Genomic DNA, 18,253 nt, shown 5'->3' on the forward strand with positions numbered 1-18,253 from the left:
AGGTGCCCCAGTGCCACACTGTCTTGATTGCTATAGTATTGTAGACATTTTTGAAGTTGGACAATGTCAGTCTTTCATTCTTATTCTTCAATATTGTGTTGGCTATTTTGGGTCTTTTGCCTCTCCATATAAACTTTAGAATCACTTTGTTGATACCTACAAATAATTTTCTGGTATTTTTATTGGAATTGCATTGACTCTATAGATCAAATTGGGAAGAACTGGCAACTTGGCAGTGTTGAGTCTTCCTATCCATGAACATGGAATTTCTATTTAGGGTAATGTGATAGTGAACAGGAATCTGAGTTTAGATAAGGTGGATGTAATATTTGAGGTAGGAGATCTAAATTTCAAGGAGATAGACTTGCAAGGATCTGAGGGAAAGCAGAGGGAATAGCTAGGGTCAAAATATCAAATTTTATTAAAATTTTTTTTAGATTTCTTTGAAATTATTATGTATCTTTTCTCCTTTGACCTATAAGCCTGACCAACTACATTAAAGATTTCCTAATATTGAACCAGTCTTGCATTTCTTGGGAGAAACATTATTGAGCACTGTGGTTTTTAAATTTTTTTTTCAGTATATTTCTGTAGTAAATTGGTAGTAATTTATTTTCAATTTCTCTCCTAAATGATAAGTGACAATATTTTGCATTTTGTTTGCTTTTTTAGTTATTATATCATGTTTATACTATCTTAATTAAATAAATTGGGAATATTTCCATGTTTTTAGTATTTTGCAACTGTTTAAATAAATAGGAATTACCTGATCCTTAGATTTGAAAGAAATTTCCTGTAAAATTTTTTCGAGTATGTGACTTTTAAAAAGAAGTAGTTAGGATTTTCTTTTTTGTTTTTTTGTTTGTTTATGTTTTAATCACATTTTTATTTGACCCACGGATATTGGTCCATTCAGTTACCTTGTTCTAAATCAACTTATCACATTTATTGTACGTAATGATCTTTTTTCCTTCCCCCATATATATGGTTATAGCCCTTTCTCATTACTAATGTGGTATATTTGGGTTGTCTCCCAATTTTTTTATTAGACTTGCCAGAGGTTTGTGTGTTTTATTAGTCTTTTCAAAGAATACATTTTTAGGTTTAACCATTTTAATTTGTGCTCTAATTTATTAAACAGTTCTGCTTTTGCCTTTATTAATTCCTATTTTCTTTTCCCATTTTATTTCTCTAAAATTTTCAGATATTCATAAACATTTATTTTTATTTGGTTTTACTTAAAAAGCATTTCAGACTTTCAGTTTGCGTATTTATTTATATTCCATACATTATGCCTTGTTCTCATGGACATTGCTTACTAAATATTTAGTAATTCATTTTTTCTTCCTCTTTTATCTAAGAGTAATTTGGATCAAATATGATCTTTTTAATTTTGTTAACTTTTTGTCCTTTTATTAGTATTTTTTAGTTTTGTTTCGTCATGACCAGAAAACATGACCTGTAAACTTCTCACTGAAGTTTTTTCTTTTTCTTTTTCTTTTTTTAATGTTTATTTATTTTTGAGAGACAGAGAGAGAGAAAGCACAAGCAGGAAAGGGGCAGAGACAGAGGGAGACACAGAATCTGAAGCAGGCTCCAGGCTCTTAGCTGTCAGCACATGAACCATGAGATCATGACCTGAGCTGAAGTCAGACACCTAACCAACTAAGCCCCCCAGGAGCCCCTGAAGTTTTTTCTGTAGATCAGAATTCAAGTGATCATAGAAGTCCTCATCTGGAATCCCTACATATCTGAGAATGTGTTTTTAATATTTTTTTAAATTTTGTTTTAGTAAGAAAGAGCAGGGGAGACACAGACAGAGAGAGAGAGAGAGAGAGAGAGAGAGAAATCTCAAGCAGACTCCATGCTCAGCATGGAGCCCAACGCAGAGCTAGATCCCAGGACCCTGGCATCATAATCCTATGCAAAATCAAGGATTGGTTGCTCAACCAAGACTCAAGAATGTATTTTTGTTGTTCTTTGCCAAATATAGAACTTTCATATCATAATCTTTTTCCCTCAAAAATATAAATGCTACTCCATCTTCTTCTGACATTTATTGTACTAGAGACGTCCAGTGTTTGTGATAACACTTTTAAAATGAATTACTGTAGAAATTGTCTATGCCTGAAATTCAAAAATTTTGCCAGAATATTTTAAAGCATAGATCTCTATAACTGCTTTTGCCTTGTTTTCAGTGAAGATTTTGAATCTGAATATTCTAGTCTTTTCCTTTTATGGTGGTAAACATTTCTACTATTGTTTATTATCATTATGTTTTCCCCTTTATAATGTCTCTCTTTCTGAAATCATTACTGTGTATACCTTTGAATCTTTTTGTTCTGATTCATGGGAGCTTTCTTAACATTATCTCCATCATTGATTCAGTTTTCTGTAGGATCTAACCTTCAGGTCTCTGCTTTAGTTGGATTTTAAAAATTTTATAATCATGTTTTTTATCTGAAAAAAAAAACTATCTCAGAAAAAAGACATGTAATAATCTCTAAAGTTTCTCTTCTTTGAGGGAGTATCCTGTTTTCAGGGGCTTGTATGCTTTGATTTCTTAGACTAATTACCTTCTTCTTAACTATTGGAACATTTCATAGACCAGATAGCATTTCTGCTTGCTTATTTTTCACCAGGGATAAGGTGAAAGGAAGTGAGAATGTTTGTCCAGATGACTGAGATTGAATTCCTGTTCCAGCTCATTTGGCACTCTGTTTCTTCACTTCAGACGGTTCCTCCCTCTACCTGCTTCCCCTGCTCTGCCTTACAGAAATTCTTCAAGTTTTCATGTATGCGGATGGCACTTCCCTAATTTCTGGCACAGGCTCATATTCCCCCTATTTTAATAATTGTTTTTGGTGTGTCTACCTGGTATGGGCAGGAAGAGTCAGAACTCTTATGTGCCGAGAGAGGCTTACATCATGTTGAACCAAAAATCTGCATAGATGCTGATGAAAATTCTGGTGGTCAGCTGGAGTCTTTCATGAGCCCCATCTACAAAGAAGAATGGGAACTTCTTATCCTTCCTTGAGTGAATTTGTGTAGAAATAGTATTGTGTACATGCAAGTCTCTCTGCTTCGCTTATCCTATTTTCACTTCCTTGTTCTTGTTTCAATTTACAGAAAGGTGTAGACAAGGAGTTCTATTTATTTCCCACAGTGTTTGATGAGAATGAAAGTTTACTCCTAGATGATAATATTAGAATGTTTACAACTGCACCTCACCTGGTAGATAAGGAAGATGAAGACTTTCAGGAATCTAATAAGATGCATTGTAAGTATACATCATCCATCAATATTAAGTTATTTCAGTACTGCCCATGTAGTGCTTTTAATTAAACCAAAATGCTAATAGCTTTGCCCATTGGTTAATTTTAAATAAATGATTATGTACAACTCTGAGGGTAATATTGATATTTAAGTTATCAGTCAGTTATTCCTCATTTTGCTTAATTTAGAATAATGAAACCTGCAAAATATATCAATTAGATGCATGGTTCTTAAAATGTAGCCCTTGGATCAGCAGCTTCAGCATCACCCACGGACGTGTTAGAAATGCAAATTCTTGGGCCCCAACTCCTACCTACTGACAGAGACTTTATGGGTGGGGCCAGCAATCTATTTAACAAACCCTCCCCATCATTATGATATTTGCTTAAACTTGAGAACTACTGGATTAGATGCTTTTCTCATCTGTGGCTTCATAATGACAGCCTCATTTTATTATTCAATATGAAGAAAGATACAACCTCTCTTGAAAATGAACTTTAATGATTCTTACCAATGACTATAAATTAGAATTCCCTGGGAGTTTTTCAAAATTGTTAAAACCATCTTTTTAATGCTCAGGGCAACCTCCAGAAATTTTTATTTAATTGAAACCTAGCATCACATTTTCTTTTTAGCTCCCAGTGTAATTCTAGAGGTTTAGATAGTGAGTTAATTATTCAGAATGCCCACACTGCTAACGGACTACATGTGAAAATCACTGTAGTCAGAAGAAACAAATGTAAAGTTGCGTTACAAACTGATACTGGTGGTTTTTTTTTTTTTTTTTTTTTGAGTCAGTACTATCTATACTCATTAAGATATTCCTTTTGAGTTTGCAATTTTACATTTTGGAGGAGTTGAGAGTATCATCTATTAGTAATAGCAGTGAGAGAAAACCTCCTGCATTTACTCTCCCCTGTTATTCAAGTTGAATCAGAGACTTTTCCATCCTAGAGCAGCAACCACATTCTCAGTCTACCGTGCCCAGGAACGGCTGTAATTATTCATACATTTGAGAGCTCACACATATGACTCTTGAGAGGACTAAGAAGTAGTTAGTGGGGAAGAGCAGTGCAAAACTTCAAGGACTCTGTGTTCAGCTCTTCTCCTTCCAGCCAGGGACTACTCAGGGAGTGCTGCATCTAACAAGAAGTCTCAGAGATACTCCAGACACATAAAGAGGTGGGCAGGCATGAATGGGTCTTTCAAAAATTAAATAAACAGAGTTGGCTCTGGAAAATCTGGGAGATCACCGTGTAGTGGGACATCAGATAAACCACTTTCCAAATATTATTTCCCAAATTTTACAGCCATGAATGGATTCATGTATGGGAATCAGCCTGGTCTCAGTATGTGCAAAGAAAAGTCAGTCGTGTGGTACTTATTCAGCGCTGGAAATGAGGCTGATGTACACGGGATTTACTTTACAGGAAACACATATCTGTCAAAAGGAGAAAGAAGAGACACAGGAAACCTCTTCCCTCAAACAAGTCTTACACTCTTCATGCAGCCTGATGCTCAAGGTGAATTTCTTTAAAGTCAAGACAAGTCTCTATGGAATCGATTCATGTCAGTCATTTTGGTTTTCAACCCTATGTTGGGTGATGAACTCATTCCTTCTCTAAACCTCCCAAGTTCCCTTCCTTCCCTTGAAGAGTATGTCTGGGCCACTATTAGCTAAGTATGGGCCAGACAGGTCCATTTCCTGCTTGTTGAGGGTGGGGGTGTGACAAATGAAGAGTAGATTGTGGTTTCTCCCACTTCCACACAGTAGAATCCTCGAGATGTCTCTTTTTAAGTTATGATCCTTTTAAAGATGGCTGAAAAATCAGACTAAAAAGGGAATGACTTCCATAACAGCTCTGCAGTTAAACTTTTTGTCATCTCTCTGTAGCCTACATGTCGTGTTGGCTTGTTGGTTGTTTGCAGTTGAGTGTCCTGTACTAGAACTATAGCCATGCGAATTCAGAGATACCTGCAGGTCTGGTTATGAGTGAGCAAAACAAACAAAAACAAAAAGAAAGCACTTTAACCAAAATGTGAAACACACTAACTTGCTTCAGGCTTTATTTGGTTCATTATATGCCATTATAACATAAGACAAGTCCAATGTCACCTCTTTCTTTATTCATTAGACAAGTATAAATACAACAGTGAAGAAAAGATGTAAAAGTGTCCTTGTGAAGTGGAAATTCTAATGCAGGGAGACAGACAACAAGCGATTTTATATGTGTGTGTATGTGTGTGTGTATACACACACATACACACACACACACATATATATACATATACATACACACACACACACACACATATATACACACATATGTATATAAAACTAAGTGGTTTGAGCAAATAGGGCAGAAAAAGGGGCTGACTGATGGGGGAAGGTGAGTAAACATTTTCTGACAATTAAAGGGAAGCTTGAATGAATTGAGAAGATGGACCATGTGGATAATTGGGGGAGGAGTGTACAAAGTACACTTTGTACAAGTACAAAGGCCCTGAGGCAGGCACATACTTGACTTCTTCTAAGAATAGCAAAGAGGCCTCTGTGACTAGAGCAGAGTGAGTGGTAGGTGATGTGATCATCTAACTGAGGCCACATTGAGGACTTTGGCGTTGATTCTGGGTGAGCTGAGGAGCCATAGAGGTGCTGAACAAAGGAGTGACATGCTCTCTTATATACCATTTCAGGGACATTTGACGTTGAGTGCTTAACAACCGATCACTATACAGGAGGCATGAAGCAAAAATACACTGTGAACACATGCAGGCAACAGGCTGAGCAACCATGGTCCTCCCAGGGACGGCGGACCTACTACATCGCGGCAGTGGAGGTGGAGTGGGATTATTCCCCAAGCAGGGAGTGGGAAAAGGAGCTGCATCACTTACAAGAACAAAAGTAATTCTCCAGATTTTGATTCCTAAGTTTTTCTTTTTTTTAGTTTTCTCTTTCAGAGAATTAAGAATTACACTCAATTGTAGAAAAACAAATAGTTGCATTAAATAACAACAGAGCAGTAACCAAATGCTTCCCCTGATCCTTTCCTCATTAATTTCTGTTCTTGCAATTTTATCACAGGAAAATCTCTACCTTATTTGATTCTTTATAGTCATTCATCTCACTTTCTTTTCTGTTGGATTGTCTTTTCATATTCATGTGCCCATATCTTGCTATTGACTTTTAAACTTAAACAAAAATCAATGCCTAAATTCAAAGCTAAAATATTATTTTCCTTATCAGCCATTTGCTGCGTATCTTATCTTTCCTTCAAAGATTTCCTTATCACTCTAGTAATCAGTTATTTTACATTCTTTAAAAGATTTTTTTTACATTCATTTATTTTTGAGAGACAGAGCATAAGTGGGGGGAGGGGGCAGAGAGAGAATGAGACAGAATCCGAAGCAGGCTCCAGGCTCTGAGCTGGAGCACAGAGCCCAATGTGGGCTCGAACTCACAAACCATGGAGATTATGACCTAAGCCGAAGTCAGATGCTTAACTGACTGAACCACCTAGGTGCCCCAGTTATTTTACATTCTTAAAACTATTTTAAGAATATTTTAAATTCTTGAGGGCAGTATAGTAGACATGATCTCTGTCCTCCAAGAATTTATAGGGAAAATATGGTTCAAAACCGCCAATAACATGTACATGATAGATGTAAAAAGTATGTTCATTGTGAATAAATGTAAATAAATGATCATTATTAGAGCTTCAGAAACTACATTTAAAACAGTATCACCTGACACTTCTTTTAGACTTTTCTAACCACTTTTCCCTCTATCACCTCATACGCCATGTACTAACCTTTCCTGGAAAGGATTTGAGAGATCGGGACGGGCATGTGTTCAGATCTGGGGTGTACAAAATGACTGGTAGCCTATAGCTAAGCAAAGGTTAGCTGGTTAGTTTGACTGCAGTGTAAAGTAGTAAAAGGTTATTTCAAGTGATGGTGAAATAGTCAAAAGGCTGAAGGAGCCATGAAGAGTCAATGAAAACGTTAGATAAAGGGAGTGGCTGGGAACACTGGGCCACTTCAGTTCTTATAAACCAGACAAAAGTAATGAGAGAACACTTCACTGATGAAATATGGGTGCAGAATTTTAGAACTGTAGAGAAACCTTAGATATCATCTCATCTCATACCTCATTTTAGGGATGAGGAAACTGAGGCTGCAACAGGCAATAACTAGCTGGAGGTCATTATCTAATGGAAGAGTCAAGGCCAGCACTCAGATGGCTCCACTCCCTTTTTACCACCCCTATCTATTTCTTTTTTTTTTTTAATTAATTAATCTTTTATTTTTTAATTTACATCTAAGTTAGTTAGCATATAGTGCAACAATGATTTCAGGAGTAGATTCCAGTTTTTTTTAATTAATTAATCTTTTATTTTTTAATTTACATCTAAGTTAGTGCAACAATGATTTCAGGAGTAGATTCCAGTGATTCAACCCCTATGTATAACACCCAGTGCTGATTCCAACAAGTGTCTTCCTTAATGCCCCTTACCCATTTAGGCCATCCCTCCTCCCACAACCCCTCCAGCAACCCTCTGTTCTCTATATTTAAGAGTCTCTTATGTTTTTCCCCCTCCCTCTTTTTATATTATATATATTGCTTCCCTTCCCTTATGTTTATCTGTTTGGTATCTTAAATTCCTCATATGAGTGAATTCATATGATATTTGTCTTTCTCTGACTAATTTCACTTAGCATAATACCCTCCAGTTACCATCCACGTGGTTGCAAATGGCAAGATTTCATTCTTTTTGATCACTGAGTAATACTCCATTGTATATGCATACCACCTCCTCTTTATCCATTCATCCATCGATGGCATTTGGGCTCTTTCCATACTTTGGCTATTGTTAATAGTGCTGCTATAAACATTGGGGTGCATGTGCCCCTTCAGAACAGCATACCTGTATCCCTTGGGTAAATTACCTAGTAGTGCAATTGCTTGGTTGCAGGGTAGTTCTATTTTTAATTGTTTGAGGGACATCCATACTGTTTTCCAGAGTAGCTGCCCCAGTTTTCATTCCCACCAGCAGGGAAAAAGAGATCCTCTTTCTCTGCATCCTTGCCAACATCTGTTGTTGCCTGAGTTGTTAATGTTAGCCATTCTGACAGGTGTGAGGTGATACCTCATTGTGGTTTTGATTTGTATTTCCCTGATGAAAAGTGATGTTGAACATTTTCTCATGGGTCTGGTAGCCATCTGTATGTCTTTTTTGGAGAAGTGTCTATTCCTGTCTTTTGCCCATTTCTTCGCTGGATTTTTTTTTTTTTGGGTGTTGAGTTTGAGAAGTTTATAGATTTTGGATACTATCCTGTTTTCTGATATGTCATTTGCACATATCTTCTCCTATTCCGTCGGTTACCTTTTAGTTTTTCTGATTGTTTCCTTTGCTGTGCAGAAGTTTTTATTTTGATGAGGTCCCAATAGTGCATTTTTGCTTTGGCTTCCCTTGCCTCGGGAGACATGTTGAGTAAGAAGTTGCTGCAGCCAAGGTCAAAGAAGTTTTTGCCTGCTTTCTCCTTTAGGAATTTGATGGCTTCCTGTCTTACATTTAGGTCTTTCATCCATTTTGAGTTTATTTTTGTGTCTGGTGTAAGAAAGTGGTCCAGGTTTATTTTTCTGCATGTCACTGTCCATTTGCTAAAGAGATTGTCTTTATTCCATTGGATATCCCTTCCTGCTTTGTCAAAGATTAGTTGGCCATATGTTTGTGGGTCCATTTCTGGGTTCTCTATTCTGTTCCATTGATCTGAGTGTCTGTTTTTGTGCCAGTACCATACTGTCTTGATTACAGCTTTGTAATACATCTTGAAGCCAGGAGTGTGATTTCTCCACTTTGGTTTTCTTTTTCAGGATTGCTTTGGCTATTCAGGTTCTTTTCTGGTTCCATACAAATTTTAAGATTGTTTGTTCTAGCTCTGTGAAGAATGCTGGTGTTATTTTGATAGGGATTGCATTGAATATGTAGATTGCTTTGGGGAGTATTGACATTTTAACAATATTTGTTCTTCCAATCCAGGAGCATGGATTATCTTTCTTTTTTTGTGTGTCTTCTTAAATTTCTTTCATAAGCTTTCTATAGTTTACAGTGTATAGATTTTTCACTTCTCCGCTTATGTTTATTCCTAGGTATTTTATGTTTGTTGGCGCAATTATAAATGGGATTGATTCCTTGATTTCTCTTTCTGTTGCTTCATTATTGGTATACAGGAATGCAACTGATTGCTGTGCATTGATTTTATATCCTGTGACTTTGCTGAATTCATGGATCAGTTCTAGCAGTTTTTTGGTGGAATCTTTTGGGTTTTCCGTATATAGTATCATGTTATCTGTGAAGAATGAATGTTTGACTTCCTCCTGGACGATTTAGATGCCTTTTATTCCTATGTGTTGTCTGACTGCTGAGACTAAGACTTACAATACTATGTTGAATAACAGTGGTGAGAGTGGACATCCCTGTCTTGTTCCTGACCTTAGGGGGAAAGCTCTGAGTTTTTCCCCATTAAGGAGATATTAGTGTTGGGTCATTCATATATGGCTTTTATGATCTCAAGGTATGACCCTTCTATCCCTACTTTCTTGAGGGTTTTTATCAAGAAAGGATGCTGTATTTTGTCAAATGCTTTCTCTGCATCTATTGAGAGGATCACGTGGTTCTTGTGCTTTCTTTTATTGATCTGATGTATCACGTTGATTGTTTTATGGATATTGAACCAGCCCTGAATCCCAGGTATAAATCCTATTTGGTCATGGTGAATAAGTTTTTTTAATGTAGCGTTGGATCTGGTTGGCTAGTAACTTGTTGAGGATTTTTGCATCCATGTTCATCAGGGAAATTTGTCTGTAGTTCTCCTTTATAGTGCACCCCTATGTATTTCTAGATTATTCTTTATTGCTGGAATGTGAGAGTGATATTAAAAATTAGCATAATTACTTAAATAAAAACTATATTCAAGATTTAAAACTCAACTTCTACTTTCATTAAGACAGATACTAACCTCAGATGTGTGTGTGTTTTGTTTAAGTGTTTCAAATGCATTTTTAGATAAGGAAGAATTTTACATAGGCTCGAAGTACAAGAAAGTTGTGTATCGGCAATACACCGACAGCACGTTCAGAGTTCCAGTGGAAAGAAAGGCTAACGAAGAACACCTGGGAATTCTAGGTACTCTAATCATCAGGGGTGGGGTAACGATGTGGTGCTATGTACATTAAAATACATGTCCCTGGGTTTAATTTCCCAGTTCATAGATCAAAGGTATTCAAATGAAAGTAAAATTTATGCAATAAAAACAAGGAGCCTATACGCACTAAAGAATATGGCATAATAAAAATATTGCTTGTTTCTCTCATGAACAATTTATTATTAGACATTGAGAAAAGAAAATTTCTCCCTCTTATTCCACCCCTCATCCCACTCCCAAGTCATCGCTATTTGCTTTAAAATTGCCATGTAAGTGAGTAACGCCAAGAAAAAGAAATGTAGATGTAGACCAGGAAATATAGGAAAAAGTGTTACCGTGCACAAGGCATGGGAAAAGTTGCCTTCCATTTTTCAGGAACCATTTTAATTTTTTTTAAAAATCTTTATATATTTTTGAGAAAGAGACAGAGTGAGAGCAGGGGAGGAACAGAGAGAGAGGGAGATGCAGAATCCAAAGCAGGTGCCAGGATCCAAGCTGTCAGCACAGAGCTCAATGTGGGGCTTGAACCCACGAACCATGAGATCATGACCTGAGCTGAAGTCAGACGCTTAACCGACTGAGCCACCCAGGCGCCCCTCAGGAACCATTTTAAAAGAGAATGTCGAAGAGTTTGACCAACACTGCTCTTGGGAAGTTTCTTGAAAATCATCAAGGGCAGGGGACATCACTCCCAACCCCACTCTATGTCCATACTAACAGAGTACCCTGGGATTTGATTACCCTTAGCCCCTGGAATAAGACACCCAAGGGGAATGGCATTGTTGCTGGGTCACAGAAATTCTCTAAGCAGCAGACAAGCTAAGATTGGCTAGAGAGGGGGTGGAAATTGGAGGGGTAGACCCACTCACCCTTCTAAATGCAGTACTGCCATCAATTCACACTCAGGAAGTTCTGGAAGCCCAACTGCTGAGAAATGAGAGCAAGTGCTGCACAATGACTTCTGGCCAGGGTAGGGTCACAGCTGGCTCACCAGGGTTAGGCCACTGTCCTGCAGGGGACTTTCAGGCCAAAACCTCCAGTAGGACTCTTGATGAGAGATGCATCCCTGGTTTCCATCTGTAGTGGCAATCATTACTAGTGTTTTTATTCTGAATCCTCTGAGGCCAGATATAAACCTAACAGTAAAGTATGAAGCCACAATGGAGGGGGTGGGGGACACAGACTCTGGCCTTCATGCTAAGAAAGCTACCTGGTCTTTGCTTCTATTACTGAGTTAGAACCTCCAATCTGACAAGCATATAAACCACTCTTCTTTTTTGCTCTTTCCAGGTCCACAACTTCATGCAAATGTTGGAGACGAAGTTGTAATTATCTTTAAAAACATGGCCACAAGGCCTTACTCAATACATGCCCATGGGGTGAAAACAGAGAATTCTATAGTTACTCCAACTTTACCAGGTACTCATTGGGGGGGGGGGGGGGGGTTGCATTTCATGCATTTTAGTAGACCTTACAGGCTTTCCACAAATGACTGTTATCAGAGAGGTATTCCTTCCAAATGAGTGTCTTGAGAAAGTGAAGGAGGTGGTTAAGAGAGCATACAGAGATGCGTATCTGTGTGTATGTCTCCATGCACATGAGAGGAGAGGGGAGGGGAGATGAGGGGAGGGAAGAGAGGAGGGGAGGAGTGAAAGAAGGGAGGGAGGGAGGAAGGAGGGAGGGAAGGAGAGAAGAAGAGAAAGATCCACAGGAGAAATGTGAGGAAAAGATCTGAGGATACTGGGCATCTACAAATACTCAAGGCTGAGTCAGCAGAAATGATCCCTCCACGCCAAGACAGCATTTACTACACTTGTGTGTGGTTGAATGCTTCCATGCCTTGTATCTGAAGGCAGGATCCTAAGGGCAGAGACTGCCATGTGACATTTTAAAGCCTTCAGTTCTAGCCCCATATCTGGCATGTACTAGGAACTCAATAACTTTAACACAGTGTAAAAGCCAGAACAGATGAAATACATGTGTGTTTTTACTTTAATTAAAAACTATATTTTTCTTCTATTAGTTGTAAAGTTGGCTTTCTTGGAAAGTGCCATTTCTTAGTAATCTAACAGTTCCCAAATATGTCAAATTAGTGAGAAAAAAAATGAGTGAGAAAAAATAAATTATGAAGTTGCTCAGGTCAGTTTAGGGGAATGGAGATAAAAAGCCCTTCCCTGTGAGTGTCACATTCTTCCAAAAGAAATAAACAATAAAATGTATACATAATACCAAGCTGTGAAAAGTGCTAAAGATTACAGCGGATGAGAGAGAGTAACAAGGGTGCTATTTTAGGTAGGGTGGTCAGGAAGTCCCTTCTTTGAGGAAGCGCCAGTGGTGAAGATACCTAAATGGTAAGTAATGAGCCACAGGGACTTATAGGGGAAGAGCACCCCAGGTTGTGAGATGGTAAAGGGCTTGGTTTGTCTGAGAAACAGCAAGGAGGCCAGAGGCCAGAGCAGAGCAAACGGGGGGACAGAATGTGACATGATGAGATCCAGGGAGGGCAGGGGCCAGATGCAGTAGGAAGAAGGGGAACCTCAGAGGCCAAGGTTAGGACTTTAGATTTTTTACTATTAACCATGTGAAGATTTGAGTCAGAGAATGATGATCTGATGAACACTTTGTAAAGGCCTCTTGTGGCTGAAGTGTAGGTAAGTGACTACAGAGGAAAAGGGCGGAATCAAGGAGCAATTAGAGGGCTATTGCCATAATCTGGGTTAAAAAAATAATAATAATAAGGCTTGGACCAGGGTGGAAGCAGCTGAAGTGGTGAGTTGTCATATTCGGCTCTATTTTAAAGGTGGTGCTAACAGCCCCTGCTGAAAGATTGGGCATTAGGGCAGGTTAGGGAAGGAGGAATCAAGGACTGTACCAAGGTTTTGGGCATCTACCATGAGTGGCAGAGCAGGTTGGGGAATGGAGAAGAGGAGGAAATATTATTTTGGGGCTTATGAGAATAAGAGCATAGATGAAGAGACAATATGTTCAGGTGGTGAATGTATGCCATATTGTCAGTGAAATGTTCTGCTTAGAAAAAGGGTGAGGAGGTAGGGGCAGGTAGGATGCGGGACTTGAGGAAGACGGAAAGAGTCTGCTGCATCCCTTGAGACCACCCCTCCTGTCCCGCTTGATTCCCTAGAAAAGGCTCGTCAGACTCTGGCTAACTAAAGTCTGCCAGCATGAATATGTAATGGTGAGGTCTGTATAAATGGAGTGGACAGTGGGTGGCCACAGCTGAAAGCCAGGGTCTGGTGAGCAGTGGGACAGCAATCCCTGAGGTGACTAGAAGCCGACATCAGGCTGGAAAAGAGCCCAGTGCAAATGGAAGAAGGTAAAGGCCTTGGCAACAGGAAGGGTAGAGTAACTGGCTATCTCCAAAGTGTCAAGGTCTAAGGTGTGGTGGTGTCCTGTATGTGACAGAGCCGTGACAGAGCAGCGTATTGTACGACAGAATGAGACAGACCAGAGACGAGGTCACAAAATCTAATGGCTCCTCACCAGAAACTGTGGAATTGCTAGGGATGATAGTGAAAAAGGAGAAAAGGAAGGCCATGGTGAAGCCAAGGGAATTACTCAGGGCAGTCCAGATACAAACACAGAGACGTCTTGGGGAAGGGTCTTACACTGCGGGAGATCACTTGAGAGTTGAAAATGGTGTTTTACAGAAACATAGTTCAAGCTAAAAAAAAGATCTGTTCCAAAGTTCCCCCAAATTGTGATATTGGTATTGCCACCTCCTGGCTTGGCGGTACATGTGTGTCATGGCTAGTTAATTCATAATTGACAAAGAAAGTCTAAAAGTCTTTCTATGTCAGTAAGTCTATGTAAGTCTATGTCTTACAGTTTGTCTTTAAACTAAATTCCTGAAAATAATTGAGTGCCATTGCTTTTTAAAACTACTTACCTTGACATTTCCAGTTTCTAGGTCACTCGTTTTCAAGACTTTATATATATACATATATATATACATATATATATGTATATATATGTATAACAAAAAAAACAGATACATTAACATTTGATTAATTTAGGTGAAACTCACACGTACATATGGAAAATCCCAGAAAGATCTGGAGCTGGAACAGAGGATTCTGCTTGTATTCCATGGGCTTACTATTCAACGGTGGATCAAGTTAAGGTAAAATTTAGATCCTCTGTGTTTTGTACAAATCCCCCAAATAGACACACAGTTGAAGGAAGATGAGATTACAGTTTTCCTATGACCCAATTCCATCTTAAAGTCCCAGGAAAGTAAGTAAGCTGCTCTACAATTTACTTTGGTTTCATTTTTTGGTTTGTTTCTTTTTAAGGATACAGTTATAGCTGTATCAACACTATGACTGCTGGTTATGGGTAATGCAGAATCAAATACTAATCAATACAGTATTTTATTTTCCTTTTGATATAAGAACACATTAAGCTCAAAGAACTGAGGTACGTGATTTCAGAGCTCTATTACTGCCTGGTAATAAAAATGTTGGTCTCAGGAGTCATTCCAGCACAATTAAGGCTATGTGATTAAATATTTCAAAGCCAACAAACCGCTCAACAACTGCAAAACAGAACTTGTTCCAAGATTCTTTCGTAGAATTAAATCTCGAGTCCAAATCTCTCTCCTGAGTTCCAGACCTGCCCATACACCAGCCTACTGAACATTACCAGCATGTCCCGCAGGCACTGGAAACACAGCAACTCTAAAACGGAATTGAGATTCTTCTCCACCTCTTCTTGTGTTTCCTGTTGCAATAAGTATTACCATGAGTTACAAATCTACTCATTTGTTCAAGCTAGAATGTTGGGCAGGAAGTGTCTGATTCTTCCACCTGGTTCACCCAGGTGATTCACCCACCTACATGTAGTTCAGTCTATTCCTTCTGTCTCCGTAGATCATGTCCTTGTCATTCGTTTGACTACTGCAGTGGTCTCCCAGGCTCCAGCCTCTTCCTCCTTCAATCCTTCCTTCACTCCACCACTAGGATGACTGGCCTAAAATGCAAATATATTGCCATTCCATGTTCAATGTTCAATGGCTACCTATGACCCCTGAGATAAAATCTAAAATTCCTGAACACGATACAGCTCAAAGGCCCTTCCAGACCTCACAGGCCATTCCTGACACCCAGGCAAATCAAACTTCCCATAGACTAAAGTCAATCATGGTCTTCTTCCTCCATGTTCATTAGCACTTCATGTACCTCCATCACAACAAGTGATCCATTTCTTCTATCCTCTATTTTCCCTACTGACTGAGCTCCTGGACGGCAGGGGCTTTGTTTATCTCTGGTTATTTAAATACTGGCACGGTGCTTGCTAGATGGAATAGGCAGACAAGCACTGTTTATTTGGGGTTCTTTTAAATTGCCACATACATACATACGTACATACTGCTCATTAGCTGAGCCAATATTTGGCCTCTGCACACATTTCTGTTACTTCAGCATCACCCATCCGACCTGCCTACTACTCACCATTCATCCAGTTTAACTACAAGTGGGAAGTGACTGGCCTGACGGCACCACATTAGTCCACGTCTACTACTTAAATCAGTCCTTCTAAATTCCTGAGGTCCCAGTTCTCTGAAATGCTGACCTACATCACAAAGATGACTGAAGTTTTTGCTTGTTTTCAGGATCTTTATAGTGGATTAATTGGCCCACTGATTGTTTGTCGGACACATTACATGAAAATATTCAATCCTATAACGAAACTGGAATTTTCTCTTCTGTTTTTTGTTTTTGATGAAAATGAATCCTGGTATATAGATGACAACATCAAAACATACTCTGAGCACCCTGAGAAAGTAAACAAAGATGATGAGGAATTCATAGAAAGCAATAAGATGCACGGTATGATACATTGTTTTAAACCCAATTTTTCCCTTTTTTTCTTTCAAATAAAATTAGTTTGGAGACTATTCATTTGTTTCATTTTATTTTTTTTATTTATAAAAAAAGTTTTTTAACGTTTATTTATTTTTGAGACAGAGACAGAGCATGAATGGGGGAGGGGCAGAGAGAGGGGGAGACACAGAATCCGAAGCAGGCTCCAGGCTCTGAGCTGTCAGCCCAGAGCCGGACGCGGGGCTCAAACTCAGGGACCGTGAGATCATGACCTAATCCAAAGTCGGACGCCTAACTGACTGAGCCACCCAGGTGTCCCAATCATTTGTTTCATTTTATAATAAACCAATTCTGCCTCACTTTGTGAGGTAGAATTCTGTTCAAAGCAAAAAGGGGACTCTCTGCAAAACCATCTATTAACTTCTCTCCCAATTCCAAAGTGTCATTCCCTTTTAAATTCACAATTAGGATAAAGGCTTTCGGCACTAAGTGACTAGAAGAGCAGTGCGACATTACTGACCTTTAAGTATTCATTTCCCCATCTGTAGTGAAGTAATTCCCATTACCTCAAAAAGATCCCATACGTTAACCTAGTAATCATATTTTCAGTGAAATAACTGTTGATTTAAAATATCCCAAAAGGTAGGGGCACCTGGGTGGCTCAGTCGGTTAAACATCTGACTTTGGCTCAGGTCATGATCTCGTGGTCCATGAGTTCAAGCCCTGCATCGGGCTTTCTGCTGTGCGCACTGAGCCCATTTCAGGTCCCCAGTTCCCCTCTCTCTCTGCACTTCCCCCACTCATATTCTCTCTTTCAAAATAAATAAATAAACTTAAAAAAATGTTTTAAATAAAAAATCCTGAAAGGTAAAAAAAGTCATGTGCTTTCCTCAGCTATTAATGGAAGAATGTTCGGGAACCTACAAGGCCTCACAATGCATGTGGGAGATGAAGTCAATTGGTATCTGATGGGAATGGGCAATGAAATAGACTTGCACTCTGTACATTTTCACGGCCACAGCTTCGAATACAAGGTAGGAGTGATCCACGGTCTTTATTCTTGCTCTTTTGGAAAATGTTTGAATACAAATAAAGAAAATATATCCTCAGGAAGACTAATGAAAAGTTAGAGGTTTCAGGAGACAACTAAATTATTTTCAAGGAGTGTGGCACACAGCAATTTCAATTGCTGTTACCACCCTTTGTAACACATTGGGCTTCTCCTTGGATTTACAGTTTTTAGTGGGTTTTCATGGAGTTCTGCTCACATATTCCTGGGCAAGGCATTCAAATAGAATTGTTGGCAGAGAGGTTAGGAATGTTCATATAATGATGAATCAGAAAGTGGAGACAAGACTTTATTGTAACCTTTACTTATTCTAATTTCTGAATCCTAAATGGCCTGAAGTAAACGAGAAGATCATTTTGGTGTCATGCAACTGATTAAGTCCCTAGATCTCAATGCTACTTCTACTTCTCACCTAGCGCTGATTTCAGCAGGAGTCAATAGCTCCTTTTTCTTACTTTTGAGTTAATGTAGAAAAGTCAGAAGCTACCACAAAGCCCATTGCAGAAAAGGCCATTTTGTTATATGTACTTTGGTTTATATAGATGATATATTCCTATTGGACTTTCAATTCTGTCCCTACAGACATACCCTCCAAGTATCTGTGTCTAATCTAGACTCTACCTGAACTTCCCCTGGTTCTGGCTTCTCCACTGGCCTCCTTTTTTTTTTTGCTCCCTGCATTACCCTCCTTGTCATAAAGTTTCACAGACCAGCTAATCTAGAATAGGTCCAGCAAATGTGAGATTAGGACTGAAGTAAGGCCAGAGCTAAATTCCCTTTTGTAACTCAAGTGCTCTGATAAAAAGGCAAACCAGAGTTGAAGTGTAAGAGATGCCAGGTGGTCCTAATGGATGAGTTC

The 18,253-nt window shown here is 38.8% G+C and overlaps 1 protein-coding gene across 4 annotated transcripts in view; it reads left to right on the plus strand.

Annotated features, from left to right (window-relative positions):
- LOC132683211 (ceruloplasmin) overlaps nt 1-18,253 on the plus strand; it is a 96,400-nt gene that overhangs the window by 38,109 nt on the left and 40,038 nt on the right. For all 4 annotated transcript variants that reach the window (XM_078432253.2, XM_078432252.2, XM_078432254.2 and 1 more), the window contains exons 10-17: nt 3,130-3,280; nt 4,587-4,799; nt 5,974-6,181; nt 10,327-10,466; nt 11,776-11,904; nt 14,517-14,623; nt 16,115-16,331; nt 17,220-17,359. In XM_078432253.2, the coding sequence (XP_078288379.1) occupies nt 3,130-3,280; nt 4,587-4,799; nt 5,974-6,181; nt 10,327-10,466; nt 11,776-11,904; nt 14,517-14,623; nt 16,115-16,331; nt 17,220-17,359 (1,305 nt within the window). The remainder of the gene's footprint in view (nt 1-3,129; nt 3,281-4,586; nt 4,800-5,973; nt 6,182-10,326; nt 10,467-11,775; nt 11,905-14,516; nt 14,624-16,114; nt 16,332-17,219; nt 17,360-18,253) is intronic.

Source organism: Panthera onca, chromosome C2 (assembly GCF_046562875.1).
Source record: "Panthera onca isolate mPanOnc1 chromosome C2, mPanOnc1 haplotype 2, whole genome shotgun sequence".
NCBI classification, from domain to species: Eukaryota; Metazoa; Chordata; class Mammalia; order Carnivora; family Felidae; genus Panthera; species Panthera onca.